This window comes from Lissotriton vulgaris, chromosome 11 (assembly GCF_964263255.1).
Source record: "Lissotriton vulgaris chromosome 11, aLisVul1.2, whole genome shotgun sequence".
In the NCBI taxonomy this organism is placed as follows: Eukaryota; Metazoa; Chordata; class Amphibia; order Caudata; family Salamandridae; genus Lissotriton; species Lissotriton vulgaris.
The window spans coordinates 769,867,575-769,885,220 of NC_141699.1; the positions used below are offsets into that span (position 1 = coordinate 769,867,575).

General features: G+C 43.7%; 1 protein-coding gene across 6 annotated transcripts in view; it reads left to right on the forward strand.

Moving 5' to 3' along the window:
* Positions 1–15,185, forward strand: part of MFF (mitochondrial fission factor) — a 238,205-nt gene extending 223,020 nt beyond the window's left edge. For all 6 annotated transcript variants that reach the window (XM_086943892.1, XM_086943891.1, XM_086943889.1 and 3 more), the window contains one exon: positions 14,356–15,185. In XM_086943892.1, the coding sequence (XP_086800018.1) occupies positions 14,356–14,487 (132 nt within the window). In that variant the 3' untranslated portion in view covers positions 14,488–15,185. The remainder of the gene's footprint in view (positions 1–14,355) is intronic.
* The last annotated feature ends 2,461 nt before the right edge of the window (positions 15,186–17,646 follow it).

Consider the following 17,646-nt stretch of genomic DNA (forward strand, 5'->3'; position numbering starts at 1 on the left):
GGGAGGGGTCGAAGTCTGTAATCGCCTTTCTGGGATGGTCTTCCACTTCGGCACTCTTCTTCCGCACGGTGGTTGCTGCTGCACTCTGGAACTCCTCTCCTTGCTTCTCCGGTCGGTGATGTCCCTCTGGCACTTCTGCGTCCTCCTTACGTGCCGTTGGCTCCGCCCCACCGGTCGTCCATTGGTCCCCATCCCCCTCCTGGCAGGGTGGCTATGGAAGCGGCCCCCTCACTCCCCCTTCCCTAACTTTCTTGCCTGCAAGAAAAGACTTGAGGGGTTATTGAGACAAGTTTTCAGCATTTGACTGCTCCATCCCTTTTCGGTGAAGGGTTGTGAACCGAAAAGACTGGAGGGGCTGGGTGGCTATGGAAGCAGCCCCTCACAAAGGGGGCAGGATAGGGATGCCAAGACCCCTAGGCCCCTTTGGGGGCAGTGGACCCAGAAGGACCCAATCAAGGGCCAAAGCACTAATAAAATATGCATAAAATGTTGCAATCCTGCGGTACTCCTGCTGGATCGGGTCAAAAAAATGGCAGCCGGGTTACATTAATTAGTTATAGGCCCTGGGAAGCCCACCCTCTGTTCCTAAATTATTTTTAAAAAAAGGGATGGCCCCCTTCCCCGAGCTTTCAGACATCCCGGGGACCCCATTCCCTGAGGCCGATTTTCTCAATAAAGGGGCAGCGCGGCCACTCTTCCAGAGCCATTAATGGCCTCAGTTAGCCCACCCTGGGGCTGAAATGTAGTAAAAAGGAGGAGGGGTCCATGTGGCCCTCCTCCCCATGCCTCTAGACTATTTCTTTAGTAAAGTGGAGGGGTGACATGTGGCCCTCTCTCTGAGTCTATGAAGGCCCCTGAGACCCGCCTCAGTGACCTTAATCATTGAAAATGGTGAGAGGGAATGTGCGGCCCCCCTCCCTGAGCCACTAGAGGCCTCTGGAAAACACATTCAATTGAGGCTATTTATTTAATAAAGGGGAGAAGGGCCATGCAGCCCCCCTTTCTGAGACTCTAAAGACCCCTGAGAGCATTAACCAGGACAGGGAAACCTGTGGGAGCATTTTTTTATTTCCTGCCAAGCTGGAGCAAACACCAAGTTCGCCCCCTAAAGGCAGGACCTTTAGAAATGCTCCCGCCTGATGAGAGCGGACTTTTGGTCTGTTTCCCTGCTCGCACTGATGTGGGCAAGGAAACATAACAACATTTTGCTCCCATCCAGAGGGAGCTGCTCCCCCTGGGAGGAGCGATGCTGGCTCCCGCTGCATGCAGGGAGCTGGCTGTGGCCGCATGTTCCTTGGTGCTCCCTCGTGGTCCCCAATGACTAAGTGGACTTTGTGTTGATGGACGCGATTGCCATGCCTGAGTTCATGGCCAACCTACGGCTCAGGAGAGGAGAATGAGGGGCAGGGTCATATCTATCTGACAAGGATATAGCTGCGATAGGCATAAGATGTATAATGTAATCCGTCAGGTCGCAAGGGATAGGAGGCACTATACAAAGGAAATTACAGTTTACTGTACAAGGGAATTATTGCACTACTAGTACAGGAAAAAGAGGACCTACTTGGTGTGGAAGATAGATTGCTGATACACTGGGCACAGGATGTACCTGATGCCAGGAGGTACATGGACCCTTGGTTATGCCTGACTAGGGACTGGGGGAGGGAGTAGGAGTAGGAGTAGGAATAGGAGCACACGTTGTAGCACCCCTGTTTAACTGAGCAGAGGAAATGAGATTAGCAGTTAATGGCTTGGGCTCACAGCTCTAACTTCCATGTGTGCAAAGCACAGGGTTTTTTGCCTTAGCATGTTGGGATTTATAGTCCCTTTTCGATCGATTATACAGCCAAAGACTATTGCATCCAAGAATGCAAAAATCCAACATGGACTGGATGCATGGACCTGCAAAACGTGAGAGCTCTGCATTGAACCTGTATGGCAAAGGCTTTGGTGTAGAGCTTTTGTGGGATTCAGATGCAAGGGAGACAGTCTACATAGCCTGAGCAGCAATCACTAAGATGTGGGGCAAGATGTATTGTAGCAAGGCATCAGGAACAGGTGCAAGCTGTCTGTCTGATGTACAAGCATGTAATCGATGTAGGCGCAGATGAGTTTGCTTGTTCAAACCTGGGATAAAGAACCATGCAGTATACCTAGTAGGGCTAGGATACATACATAGGCATGGGATCTGCCTATGTTACCTGCAGCGAGGTTACGTAATAGCCCTGGTGCAAGGAGAATGGGCCTTGATTGGCTTATAAAGAAGGCTTGGACATCTATATGGACCAGCCTGAAAGAGAATCTGTTGCTCAATTGAAGATTGACAAAGGTCTGGTATATCCCATGTACACATTGCTCCTTCTCCGTTTCATCCTGACCCATTGAACCCCTGGTCCTCTCTACATTTCCTGATTTTTGGTATTTTCTGCTACAGTAAGCAACACTATGCGGTCTCTAGACACTCTTTCAAATGGCCCAAATAAGCCAGGGATCCAGCAGCAAGTGAAGTCGCTGGGGCAGCTATGCGCTGTACAAATTAAGTAAATAATAAATAAGTGGAATTTGGGATACCCGCTGCTTGAGGAAGCAGGGAGACACGGTATAGGGATTTCCCGCTTATAACCAAAGGCTTAAGACCCATTAGAGACGATGTGGCCTAGTGACTAGAGTTGCCGTCTTTGAAATCTGGGGACTCAGGTTTGAATTTCTGCCTCAGTTGTTAGCTCAAAATCGTGTAACTCTGAACAAATCACTCAATCTCCCTGTGCCTAAAAATGTTTTTCAATGTATTTGTTTAATCCCCACTTGATGTACATAATCACAATCGTCTCCCAATCCCTTGTGACGTACAGTGCTCCGTTATTTTTCATCACTAGGTTTGCAGTATAAAACCATCAATGCGTACCTGGGGAGGACATAAAGTACAGCGCTGAAGGAAGCATTTGGATTGGCCTTTAATGGTCAGGTAAATGTCCTTAAAGTTATAAAAGCACCTTCAAATAACAAGCATTGGCCAATGCCAGTAGGTCTTGCAGAACCCTAGAAATTCACTGAACAAAACAAATGAGGTCATAGTTAGGTGAATTTGACAGTGACGGCACTAATGTTTTGATCTAAAAAAAAAATATATAGAACTTCACCAATTATAGTTGCTAAAGCTGCACAGAATGCTGGGGGTTGTGGGGAGAGCCTCATAGCTCCTGCGGCCCCGCCGGATCGCCTGCATGTTCCCATTCTGAGTGCAGCGGGAGCCGGCTTTGCCCCCACACCCAGCAGGAGAAAAAAAAATTCTCTGCTCCTGCAAGGCTGAAGCAATCGTTGTTACCCCACCGTCAAGAGCATTGGCAGGGAAATAAAGGTGTGCTACCACCTGGTTGGACCGTTTATGCAGTTCCCACCAGTTGGGGGACACATTTTTTCCCAGCCTGCACTGTTGCGAACAGAGAAACTGTGTTCTGGAATTGGGCTCCCTGAGACAAAACAATGGAGCTTAGCCCAGGGGATGGGGTCCCTAGGGCCCTTCGAGGCTCGAGAAGTGTGGCTCTGCTCCTCTCCATCTTTTAAAATAGTGGCCCTGGGATATAGGGATTCCAAGGCTTTACGAGGCTCTGGAATGGGGCCACGTGCCCCCTCCCCTTTTAAGAAAATTTTGTCTTTTGCTTTACATGACTTGCAATTTTAAGTGAAAAAGTTGACAAGCATTCATTAGTATTGGACATGACCCTTTTTGCATGTTATCCCCTAACTTTTAGCTTCCTTCCTCTTATTATTTTTTCTGACCTTTTTTGTTGGCTTTAGAATATGGGCACTTTGCCACTGCTAACCACTGCTAAAGTGCATATGCTCTCTGTGTAAATTGTATGGGTGATTGGTTCATCACCACCCCCTTTTCTAAATCGTTTTTGGCCACTATAGGTGTGGCAGGGTATACTCAGACATGAGTCCCTTTCTCACTGCTCCATCAGGATTCAAGCAAGCCGGGCCGAAGAAGGCTGAAATGCCAGAAACCGGTCCCCGGTAGCTTGTCTCCTTTCTGGTGAAGAATTGGCTTGGTAGTTTAGTCTGCCCTGTTCCCATGATGCACTGGGCCAGGGACAGACTGATTTGCATATAGCCAGGTTCTGAGCTGGGATGGGGCAGTGAGATAAATAACGGTGATGGATCAAGCCCTGATCTTTGGACTGGGTAAGAGTGGTCTGTTTAACTCAGACACTCTGTTCATCACCACCCCCTTTTCTAAATCGTTTTTGGCCACTATAGGTGTGGCAGGGTATACTCAGACATGAGTCCCTTTCTCACTGCTCCATCAGGATTCAAGCAAGCCGGGCCGAAGAAGGCTGAAATGCCAGAAACCGGTCCCCGGTAGCTTGTCTCCTTTCTGGTGAAGAATTGGCTTGGTAGTTTAGTCTGCCCTGTTCCCATGATGCACTGGGCCAGGGACAGACTGATTTGCATATAGCCAGGTTCTGAGCTGGGATGGGGCAGTGAGATAAATAACGGTGATGGATCAAGCCCTGATCTTTGGACTGGGTAAGAGTGGTCTGTTTAACTCAGACACTCTGTTCATCACCACCCCCTTTTCTAAATTGGTTATGCATGATTGGCATATTTGATTTACTGGTAAGTATGTCCCTAGTAAAGTGCACGATGTGTGCCCAGGGCCTGTGAATCAAATGCTTTTAGAGGCCCTGCAGCACTGATTGTGTAACCCACATGTTTGAACTGCCCGATTGACCTGGCAAGTGCACCCACTTGCCAGGATCAAACCTTCCCTTTTACTACATGTAAGGCACGCCCTTGGTAGCCCCATGGACACAGTGCACTGTATGTAAAAGGTAATACATGCACTGTTGTGTTTTACATGTCCTGATATTGAAATACTGCTAATTTCATTTTTCACTATTGCAAGGACTATCTATCCCATAGGTTATCATCTGAGCTGTCTTGTAACCTCTTCCAAGTGTAACTTTCAATTGAAAAAAGATAGAGATTTTGAGTTTGGGGTCCCTGAACTCACAAAGTAAAGTATTTTAGTGAACGTGTTTTTTTAATTACTTGTTTGAAAATGCCACTTTTGGAAAGTGGGCATTTTCTTGCTTTACCGTTCTGTGCCTCTCCCTGCCTGTGGAATCCAAGTCTGGTTTAGACTGACAGTTGAGCTGTTTATGCATTCACTCTAGACAGTTGCACAAAGGGAGCTGAGGTGTGCCCTGCATATCCTGATATCCCACCATTAGGCTTATGAGTCTTCCTGAGCTAGGTTGGTAGGAGGAGTTGTTGCTGACACTTGAATAGGGCTGTGCCTGTCCTCACACAAAGCAATCTCCACCCCTCTGTAGTGTGTCTGGAGCCAGGTCAGGGAAAGGCAGAGTCTTGTTCCCTACAAAAACTTTTCTTTGAAGCTTGCCTACTTCAAAGGCAGAAACTGGTATACGTACTGGAGCTGTGAGACCATGTCTGGATTTTCGATTCAGCACACCTGTGCGCCAAGTTCTTCATTGAAGTAGCCCTGCAGTAAGGAACCAAAGCCACATGTCCGAAAGATGCATCACCTCCCCTCACAGAAAGGAACCAACGCATCACCTTCCCTGACAGTAAGGCACTGATGCATCACCTCCCCAGCCCTTCAGTAAGGAACTGACGCATCACTGCCTTTGGCAGTAAGCAACTGACGCATCACCTACCCTGGGAGTAAGGAGCCGATGCCTCTCTTTGATTTTCTGGCCTTACACCTCCCATGCGCCTGTTTTCGTCTTCGATTTTGATGCATCCTTGGTACTTTGTGATAAAAGTGACGCACCCATAGTTTCCTATGGATTTAACTATTTTAAACCTTCTGAAAGGGATATCTTTACTTGTGCATGTTGGATTTTTGTCATTTTGGTCTTGTTTTATTCAGACAAATATTTATTTTTCTAAACTTGGATGGTGTTATTTTGTAGTGTTTTCACTTTTACTGTGTGTTTATGTACAAATGCTTCACACATTGCCTCTGAGATAGCAAGCTACCAAGGAGGTGAGCAGGGGATTATCTTTGATGTGTTACTCCTTTACCCTGGCTAGAATAAGGGTCCCTTCTTGTACAGGGTACAAGCCACTGCCAACTAGAGACCTCGATTTCTAACAATTTTCCACTGTTAAGACAACTACTGTAAGGCCCTAGAGGCAGCCCTCCATAGTTTAGTAAAATACACCAAACACATTTCTGAGATTGGCATAATGGCACACAACCTTAGAGCCATGATGCTTACAACACCAATATGAGATAAATCCCTTTGTAATTGGGACACCTCAACATTCTCACATTATTCAATAATCTGCAGTGCCTCAGAATATTTGTGGAAGTTTTGGAAATAAACATGTACATTTTACAGAATTTGTCCTACCACTGTATTAGTCATTTAACATGGCCTTGCACTGAGCTATGCACTGGTGGTTATTGTATTGACATCAGCAAATTTGGACTTTCTCACAGATTTTGTAGAACAGGCTTTGATTTTAAGCCACAGCCTACTCTTAAAAATACCTCTGAAAACCCACATCAGGTGCGCTCAGCATTTACCATGTTTAAGCTGGAGTATTTCTTGTACCCTATACTTTACTGATCTGTTATGTTATTTTATTTTGTTATGTTGATTTATAGAGCGCACTATCACCCAGGAGGGTAGCGAAAGGTCGTTCTACGTTTTTGGAGCGCTATAGGAGGAGGCTCGACCGCTGGACCTGATTTTTTGATGTGTATGGAATGTGTGCAAGTAAGAATTCTTATAGGCAGAGGTGTCTGGATGGTGTATGAAAGCAGATGCGATTCTTAAGGTATTCTGGGGCAGTGGTATCTAGTGCCTTGAATGTGTGGGTGATGAGTTTGAATTGTGCTCCCTTGTATATGGGGAGCCAGTGAAGCGGCTTCAGGTGTGTTATGTGAGTGCAGCATGGTGCAAGTGATTCTGGCAGCCGAGTTCTGGATGGTCTGCAGCCTTCTTGAGAATTGATCTCAGCATAGATGGTGTTCCCATAGTCCAGCTTGCTTGTGACAAGGGCTTGTGTGACTGTTTTCCAGGTACTGATTTGAAGCCATTTGACAGATTTCCTCAGCATCATTAGGATATAGAAGCATGAGTTGTTGATTAAGTTGACTTAGGTAGTCATGTACATTTTGCTGTTGTTGACGATTCTGAGGTTTTTTGCATAGAGGATGGTTTCGATCCTCTCTGTTGGCCACCAGACAGAGTCACAGGTTCAGACAGTAAACTGTTAAAATTCTCTAGAGCGCTTGTCTCCAGTGCTTAACCCATTTCCTTGCTATCAACACACACAGGTGCAGTCAGTTACTCTATGCTGTGTGTGAGAATTGGCCTGATATATGATGTTTCCAATTCTGGAACCACCTTGTATCAGTCCAAACAATCCCTTATGGTGTCTGGTTGTAAGTCAACCTTATAGACAAGCTATCTTAATGGTAGCATAGACTAAGCAGCCTTAAAGGCTTAACTCATGAGGTCGTGTTAAGCGAGCTGTTTTACCAATCACAGTCCTGTAATATCAAATGAAAGGACACCACACAAGTATATATTATAAAAATATATGTATTTATCTCTAAATTAATCCCCAGTACTCTTTATGAGCAAAGGGGCACAAGCGTTAAATCAAAAGCACAGTATAACATACAAAGTTGCACAATTATGGATGAGGGCGGGTGGCCACTCAAACCATATATTAAAAAAATGGTATAAGAGATACCAATCGAACAGTGGTTAGGCCTAGGGCCTAGGGAATCGCTGGGAGCAGTCGGGACAAGCAATGCTGAAGTCGGGAAAAGCCCGCGGTATTCGGGTGCAGCACTTAAAGTCTTCTATTCATCAGAATGTCAAAGTCCAGTCGTCTGCTTAGTTTAAAGTTGATTCAGGATGATCTGAGTGCTTTGGCACTGCTCCTATTCTTATACTAATCTTGGGGGCTGGATATCCTGCTAGGTCCCCTCCTATGGGTGGGACCCAGGAAGGGGGTGGTTACACCCCTTTCCCTTTGTCCAGGTCGCACTGGAGCTGGGGCTGTTGTGCCCCAGAACCGGTTTGACCGGATTATGCAAGGGGAAGCCTTGTGTTCCCCAGGCACTGTCTGGTTTCTTTCAAACCTCCCTGCTACAATCCACTGTCTCCTGTCTGGGGTGGTGACACACCTCCCTGCGACAGGAAAGCCTTTGTCCAGGCCTCCTCTGCCTAGTTTCAGTCAGCAGCAGGAGGTCAGACATGTGTCTGTGGCAGAAGCATCCATTTTGTGGATCTGAGGCTCTTTTAAAAATCAACCGCGTTTCAGCAAAGTAACATGTTGTCTCCCTCTAGAGGGGTGGAATGCTACCCCCGTCACCAGGACTGGCGACGGGGTAGTATTCCAATTCGTATGACACCTTACACAACATGTTTTGATAAAGCCAAACCAAAGTTAACATATAACCGCAAGGATTATAATGCACTTAATAGTATATGGTTTGGCATTATCCCGGAACAGCTAAGGGAATTGGTCCCAACAGCTACAGACAGGCTCAGCTCATGCTAGAGTCCCATCTCACATTAAACCACGCACTCTGCCTCCAGGATTGTTAAGGCCTGCCATAGGAGTGGCTTATAGGTTTATATGTGTCCAGTTAGGTTTTAGATATAGGTATACTATATCTAAGCAAGGGGTGATTACACCACCTTGCCCCAGCTGAGTGATCAGCCAGTTGTGTCAATTTTAGATAGCCAGCCAGGGGTGGCAAAGATATGCTGCAGCCCCTGGTAGGCCTTGGATGCACCTATGCCCTGGGCACCTATAGTGCTCTGTACAGGGGCTGATAAGGTGACCCAAGCCAATCTAGTTATGCACCTAGGGTACATGGAATCCATTTTACAGAGAGAGCAGATAGCCTGGGGCCCTGATTAGCAGGGAACCAGGCCAACTAAGTCGAAAACCAGCTAAACACAAGGCAAAAAATCTGGGGTAACCATAGTCAGGTAGCCACCTTCCTACACAGTGTATGACCAATGTCATCAGTTATGTAATTTGAGATCTCATCAGTGATGTTATTATGTAATGAGTTATGTAATATGTGAGGTTGTTAAGCTATATTGTCGCTTTAACCTTTGCATTGTTCAATGAATGTCTAGTTTTTTTCAATGTAAGAGTTTGGCTGTGGCCTTAAGTGCTTTATCAACTTGTGCTCATGTCATCTTCTTTTCATACTACCATTTATCTATGCAATGCTTAGTTTAGCCTGCTATGTTGGTTTCGATTTCATTTCATGCTTCAATACAATACCTTTGTAATGTTTATGAATGTATTTGTGACTTTGCTGTTCCCCACCTATTCTTGTTATTTACCTTGTTGTCTGCATACTTCCATACTATGCTCTCCTACCTGTTTGATCTAATCACTTATTGTCACCTTTATAGCGTACTATCGTGCTAATTTGTTTCTGCCTGCTCTTAACCAGTGATGCAAACATCTAGTACCATTTTCTAATCTTGTTTCCTGAACCTTCATGCTGCTTCACCTGGATTTTTGATTCTATGGACATTGTTTTTGTAACGTTTTACTCAAATATTTAAGTGCTTTAAAAAAAGTGTTCTCTAACAAAAGCCCAAAATCAAGTAAATGGAAGAGAATATAAGATTTCCTAGCTAACATAAAGGAACGTTTTACATTATACTAAGGACTCGAAGTCAAGGATTATTCATACTCTTTTTGCACTTTATTTAATACTAGTCCTCAATTTTAACAAAACAATACATTTCTCAGGATGCCCTGGGAAAAAATTGTTGTCTGCCACAACTAAAGGCAGTACATACCATATACATTACACTTCTCTACTATACTCTGGTCCTCTTTCTTCATGCAATCTCAACTTCCACTTTCCTCTCGAACTCATTCCTCCTTTTGAAGTATACCTACAAGAATAACATTCCATGTTACTTATCCATTAAACCATATGTCCTTGTCAAATTTTACATCACAGTGCTGCAGCAGCAGTATTGGCACCTACATTCATTCTGGAATAAATGTTCATACAGAAACAAACCATTATCTTTTGATATTAGAGAGGAGCCTCTCCCTTGCTTTACAATCTTCTTAACCCCTTCGATGCTCATGATGGAGCGGTTCCGTCATGAGCGCCGGTTGGCCTGTGCTCATGACGGAACCGTTCCGTCACGACCACACCCGTTTTTTAGAACCTTCAGCACAGTGCGAAAATTTGCGCCGCGCTGAAGGTGTTAAAATTCGATCATCCAACATATATGCCTTGTACATGTTTACCGGGTGGGATAATTCTTGCCTCTGCAACCTTAATAGAATCAAAAACTTTCCTTTACGTTCTCTATGAAATTGTATATTCTGTGTCAGGATCAGAGACAAGGAATATGTTCGTTTAAAGTTTACTTACTAACTACCATTGAGCCACCTTTTTCACTGGCTTGAAACAAAATGCTTAAAAATAGAATCAGATGACCAGTCTGCTATTGTAGTGATATCCTCCAGTCGCGCTCCCAAGGAGAATGCCTTGGATCTCTATGGATTTCTACAGCTGCCTCCACCTTCTTCTTGCATCACTCATTTGAACCATATTGCTATGCCTGAAGAAGATACTGCTTTGAAAGACTTTTTATTGGCTATCAATAACTGACTTACTCCTGGTGGTCTGAATTCCTTAATCATAGCTTTATTAGCCCTAATGCATCGAACTACTCACAATAAATTATTCTAATATTTGATTTGATTCTTCTGGAGTTAGAGACTGTGATTTCATGCAGAGTAAACATCATGCCTGAAACTTGATATTGTTTTGCATGTTATTAAACAAAGAACCATACCTGATAGCACCACCCTGGACAGATGTAAGCGTACTTAGGTATAGGTGGGTATCAACAATTGCAACCGCCTCAACAGTCTGCAGACCAAGAAGTGTTGGCCAACAGCCACTCCATCCATGCACACATGGCCTGGTGATGTCTGGTCTAAAAGTATTTACTGATACGTAAGATTGTCTTTCTCTGACTGCCTGGAATAGGAAGTTTGTGTTATAAACAAGGTTGTCTGGATGGGATCCAAACCCCATTCCGTGCACCAATATGCCCATAGTCTCAAAGCTGATTTATATCCCTTTCATTTGTTGTTGACCAAGTCCTCTTGATGAGATTTTTAGCCTGTTCAGAAAGCTCCAGGTGTATTCATCCCCCTGTAATGCTCCATGCCATAACTCTAAACGATCCTTGCATAACAAGGTGATGTTGTTCCCCTTGTGGACTTAAAATGTTCAGAAGGCCGGGTAGACAAATTGATGAATCCCAGGAAAGGTTAATCAGAACTAGGAACCATACTTGTGACTTGCAGGTCGGGGTAAAACGTATCAGATATGCTTTTTCCCTTGTGCTGTCAAATTGCAGTCATGCGAAGGGTGTGGTAGGGAGGCATAGTTGATTTCCAGAGACCATACCTGAAGAAAGGCACGTTACTGCTACTTCCGAATCTGGTCTCCAACAGTAATATCTCTCAAGCTCAGGATCTAATCTGACTGCAAAAAGGTTCGAGTGACAAAGATCCTGGATCTCCATAAGTGCCCAAAAAGCTCCAGTGTAGAAACTTCTGGGAGCTGACATCCCGAAAGTGATGAGATTGCCAATCTGCTGTTGTGTTGTGGTGTCCCAACATGTATTCTGTTTTCACCACCACTTGGCTGTATAGGCAGAAATGGCAGAAGTTCTTTGACATCTTGGAGTAGTCATGACCGGGTTCCTCCTAGGGGATTTATGTACCTTACTGAGATATTTCCATATTGAGGAGGACACACACAGCATTTTACTCTTCCTTTTGTCCAGCATTTGACAGCAGAGTATCCTGCCAGAAGTTCCAGCTGGTTGATATGTAAACCTAGTTAGTCTTCTTACCATCAGTGGCGGCTGCTTGGGATCCGATGAGGTGCGGCAGCGGGGGCCAGGAGATGATACAAATATGAGCACAGAAAATAAAAGATATAAAAGTTTACTCACTTGCTTCTGCGGTCGCCGCATTGCTCCTCTCCCAATCCTCAACTCCAGAGCTGATGCATACTGCGCAGGCTCCCAGATGCCAATCCTGACACTGCTCTTGCATGAGAGAAGTGCTGGGTTTGCCACTCAGACAGTGCCAGGGAGCCTGTGGCTTTTCTCCAGACGGCTGTTCAGCACAGTCGGGTGGAGAAATGCTAGGCCGGCCAAACCTTTGTGCATATTTAGTAGGGCCCATCACTACTCCTCCCCTCTGCAAGGCCCCGGCCCACCTTATGACGCGCTTGCAGGTAAGAAGAGAAATAAAATTGGTTTATTATCATTTTATTTTTTATATGTTTAAATCTGCTGCCACCTAGTGGGCGATGCTCCTCCGCCATAACAGAGGACCGACCCATGCTTGCCATTTTCCTACTGTAGACGAATCTCCGCATCTGGTTCCTCAGCAAGACTTGGTACCATCTGACTCTATGATCACGCCTAGCGTAGACCTGAAGATTGTCTGCTGTTGCATGCTTGCATATGTTGGAGCCCCCAGTGAGTTTCTTCCTTGGCATCTTCTGTGAGGTCCATAGAACCTTTTTCTCAGATGGGAAGCCTCCAGTTGTTGCATTCTCCGATCAGTGCATTGAGCCTGGAATCATGGCCTGGATGGACGAGGCCAAGAGCCCCATTAACCTGGCCAGTTGTCACTGAGATATTTTGAGTCAGAGGACTTGTCTCAACCATTTTCCTGATAGTCCTAATTTTTGATGTTAGTAATTTGATTATTGCTATGATCGAGCCCACTACAAACCCCAGGACCTGAATCAATATGAACCCCGACTTCTCTCAGATGATCATGAAGTCTAGGACCTGTAGCAGGTTGAGAGTCATGCTTTAATTTCTGACAGAACAGAATGTCTTTGAGGTATAATATCAATCTTACACCTCATGAATGGAGGAATTCCACTGCCCGATTCAGGACCTTTGTGAAGCACTCCTCTATCCGCCCTCTATCCATCCCTGGCTACCAAAAGAAACCTTCAATATGGAAGTGAACCTGTTATTTACTAAAACAGTGTGCCTGAGTTCTTTAAGGAGCTTGCAGTGGAAACAGGCGAACTGCCTTCTCTCATTCCTTTGGTAGCCTCTCCATAAACCTTTTGGTTGCAAGTTTTCTTTATAGAAGACTGGCCCATGCCCAGGCAATTGAAGCTAAACATGTACTGCCCTAGTTCCTTTAGAAATAAATCACCAACCGGAATTCCTTCAGCTACCAGGCTTGCTTTGACATGGCGTGGTTGCCCAACCTTGGCGAGAAGTGATCTGTGTCTCTCTATTGGAGTAGTGCTGTTTGTGTTCCCCAGAATTATCACTGCTCATTATGTCCATCCAACAGGATCTCTGGTGAGATGAGGGACCTGGTTCTCTCGCCTCTTCTGCCTTGTCAAGAATGTTTGTCAAAGTACATGTTAGAGCCTGCAAAGCCAGACAAGACCTCTCAATGCCTTGTTTTGAATTTCTAACTACATTTGCCAGGAATGTGACCGTTGTTCTAACAATGCCATGTGCCTCAGCCACTCTCCCCTCCAATGTTGCGTGGGGATTCCTCTGTGTCTACCGCTGGCCTCCTGCTGGTCCAGCTGTTTTCTGAGACCGCTGTCCAAGTATTGTGCGACTATGTTTGGCGGCTTCCAAACTGAGCATATGAAGTGATAGATATCTTTTGCATCCAACATATCCGCTGGTGTTGTCAGTTGTTGACCCTGCTCTTCACGCTACTGGCTCTTTGGGTCAAAAGGAATCCCCATGAGCAACTGGGTTGTCTGTAACGTCATCTGGGGAAGAGAAAAGTATCGGGGCAAGCTTGGAATCATTGAGTGACATCAGTAGAGGCTACAGGAGATAGATACAACTGAAAGCCTTGTGCGTGCTCTTGCACCATGTGAGAAAGGCATTTTTTATCCTATCCAAACATCTTCTCCCTTGGGTTCCCCCCTATTCTGTTTGAGATTGTCAGTGGTGGGAATCTGGCCTTCTAGGTATCAGAGTTCCGCACATCTGAGAGAGAGCAGCGAAGAAAGAGGACTAGAACATACTCTGGAAGCGTTATGTATATGGTTATTAACTGCCATTGTTATGTGTTGTGTTTTGTTAAAATTGAGGCTGCTACTAAAGGGAAGAAAGAGTCCGAATTATCCTCGCCTCCGGTCCCGACAGAGAACCAGTAGTGTCCTTCATATTACATTCCCTTCATTTAAAAATGGAGACCGCAACTGTTGTCATCTGAAATACTGTATATCCCTCTTAGGAGCCTGTTCATAACATTTTTAAAAATAACTTATCTTTCCAGATAATCAAGCTAAATCGACGCCTACTGCTCCTAGAGGAAGAAAATAAAGAGCGTGCCAAGAGAGAAATGATCATGTACTCCATCACCGTAGCGTTCTGGCTTCTCAATGGCTGGCTGTGGTTACGGCGCTAAAGCTCTGCAGTGTTTACTGTTAAACTGGCTGGAAGTGTAAAGAACCAGCAAGATCCTGTTTCTTCTGTACATTGTCTGCTGTCTTAAATTATATGCACTGAAACCCTCCTCCATTTGAAAAGGGCATAGAATTCTAACATAAAGGGAGGACATTCAAAATCTGTTGTATTCATTTATATTTGAGGTGACATATCCTTTACTACCGTGTGTGCATGCCTTCGTGTACGTAAGCAAGGAACAATTTTGCAGGAAAATGCTGAACTGACCAACATGGTTGACCGTATCATGCAGAAATTGTGAGTGGAAAAAGTTTAAACTCCGTATAGCTGAAAAGAGTGAGCAAAAGAGATATTATGATTCTGTGTACCAGTTATTTTGTATTACTTTGTCTTTTTCGAGTTAGGACCACCGTTTTCTTTGCCACCACCATTTTGCTGTTACAGCAATGCCAGGTGAAATAAATTTACGTAACCCACTTTTTTTTAAACAACATTTCAATTGCGAAGCACATGTTCACAGATTCAACTGAATTTTTCCAAACAGTGTTCATTTGATAGATCACCCAAAGTTGTGTACACTTTTTTAGTTTCATTATTGCAGTTATTTTTCTATGAGAAGCATTTTAGCAGATTGTATGATTACAGAGATTACAACTATGGAACCAATGTGGTGTATTTAATAAACTATAAAATAAGGTGTTTTACCCGTCTTTCTATAAGCCGCTGCATGATGTACATTTTTTTTAATAAGCTAAAATGGAAAATTAAAATATGCCATTTGAATATGGCTTGCACTGGAATATATCTTTTTTTTACCGAGTACTGTCATATGGTTATACTACAAACATAACCGTATGACTGCTTGCATGTCTATTAGAGATAGAAATGTATGACTCTCCTATCAGAAATGTTAGTCAGCTTCCATTACCAAGATAGAGGTCGGAATCCACCTTGCAACTTCAGCAGATTGTCCCAAATTATGGGCAGAGGTTTAGGAGTTTCACTCCCACACTGTGATTGTGGACAAAGCTTTATCTAGCTGTGTGAATCTTTAGATATTTGTATCCTGCTTCCTAAGTGATTAGTTCGACATTGCAAAGAGGCTTTTAATGAGCCCGTATTAGGTGATATATCCCACCTGTGTTTAAACCTTAGTATCAAAAGTGATTTTCTGAGCTTTGAATATTTTCATGTATTTGTTAAGGTAGCCAGTAGATGTGAAAGGGAAAAAATGCATAAATATAACTGTGGGTCAAAACGCCTTGAAATTAGCTCTTTAGTATAACAGATTTTTTTTGTGAAACTGTTTAAATGTATTTGCCGAATTCTGTCCATCCTAAATTTGGAGTCGAGTATACAGTTTATATTTTAGGTGAACAGTGTGCTAATGAACTTCTGGTGGTATTAATTAAGCACCTGCAAACCTGATTCTTGCTGATTTTGAAAACAATATCTGTCAAGAATCAACTAGAATGATTACAGTTTCATTGACATCTTGATTGACAAATGCAAAGTTTCAACACTTTATTCTGTAGTTCTTATTACATTTTATACATACTTTTGATTTTTTTAAGGTCGAAATGATTTATGTATAAAAATTACTTTGGTTACATCTTGATTTTACTATCCCTAAAACATAACTCGCCCATCCTGAAGTAAGCTTGACCAAATTCCATTGAATGATTATAACGCATTGTTGACAACTTTTATTATGTCATGATAATTTGTTTAGACCTCCTCTGCAGTTACTGTGTTCTTGTAGTGCTGTGTGTTTCCCTGGATTGCGTGCTCCTATGTTTTCAAGGTTCGAAAGTCTGAACACGAGTCTTCATACAACATGTTTTGAGTACTATTTTCTGATCCTATCCCTGAGACTGTATTGTGTCTGAAGGGGTTGTGTCAGATCATGATCTTCTCCGTTGAGGTAGTAGTATATGATTTTAGTAAAGGGAGTTGTGATCAGAGAGCTACACAATTGTATTAGTAAATATCTGAGGCCAATGCAATGTCTGTAGTCTGGGTATCAGAGTAAGTCTTTGTGTTGTGCTTCTGGCCATGGGGCCTTCTTGAACTATGTGGAACATGTCTGATATTCTCTCAAATGGGTTATGTTGTGGATATCTCAATGGTGGTCTGGGTGATTAAGAGTGATTGGATACCTTTCTAGTTGCCACTTATGCTCTGTTGAATGTGTATCATTTGTGTAGTTTAAAGTAATCATTTTATTGAATGAGTATAGAATAATGTTCTATTGTATTTCTGTATGAATTATGGTAGTGGCTAATGTTGGGGTACCATGATATTCAGCAGTATGATTTATCAGCGCTTTTTGGATATTCATCTGGTGTTCTGTCTTATATGTTCTCCTTTGTGTCCTATATTGATGGCTAGTACTGTTATTAGTTTTGGACTTTGTGTCTTATCTGTATGGAAGTAACCCAGGTGTTCTGTCTTATGTGTTCTGGTGCATTTGTATGTAGGGGCCTCCAAAGGATTGTGCTCCTAGTAGCAACCCAGGTGTTGCCTGATGGCTTGTATGTGATGATATAGACACATATGAGTTGTTATGTGTTCTGTTTGATGTTAGTCTGACAACAGTGTGGGAACAATGTGTACATCACATTAATTATAAGGATTAGATTTCATTTAGTTACGAAAAACCTTGGCTAAAACAGTCAATTTATCACCAATTCTTTCACATTAGTAAAACACTGACATGCAAATTTTCTTACTGCTCTGGAGTGTGTTCTGGTAGCTGCAGCTATGGTACTTTATAATAGTTTCGGCTGTGTAACTGATACTAGAGAGAAGTACTCCCTTTGTTGGTGGACAGTTTGACGGGGTAGGATTACAGAGCTTATATCTCTAAAACCCATGATCAACATGACAAAGCAGTGACTGTGGATTGTTTGGCTAAACATGAGCACAGGATGGACGAAATCTTACACATCCACTTGGAGCGGGGTCAGCATTTATTTTCCTGTTCTGAGATAAATGCAGACTTTAGGTCTTATTATGACAGTCTCTACTCAGCTATTGGTATTATCTGCACTCAAGCAATAGCTGATTATATGGGGTGAGCCTCTTCTCCCAGGATCACACACGGTGAAGCTCTGGCAACAGAGCAGGAAAAAAAGCAGCTGTAAAAGATCTGGCTAGA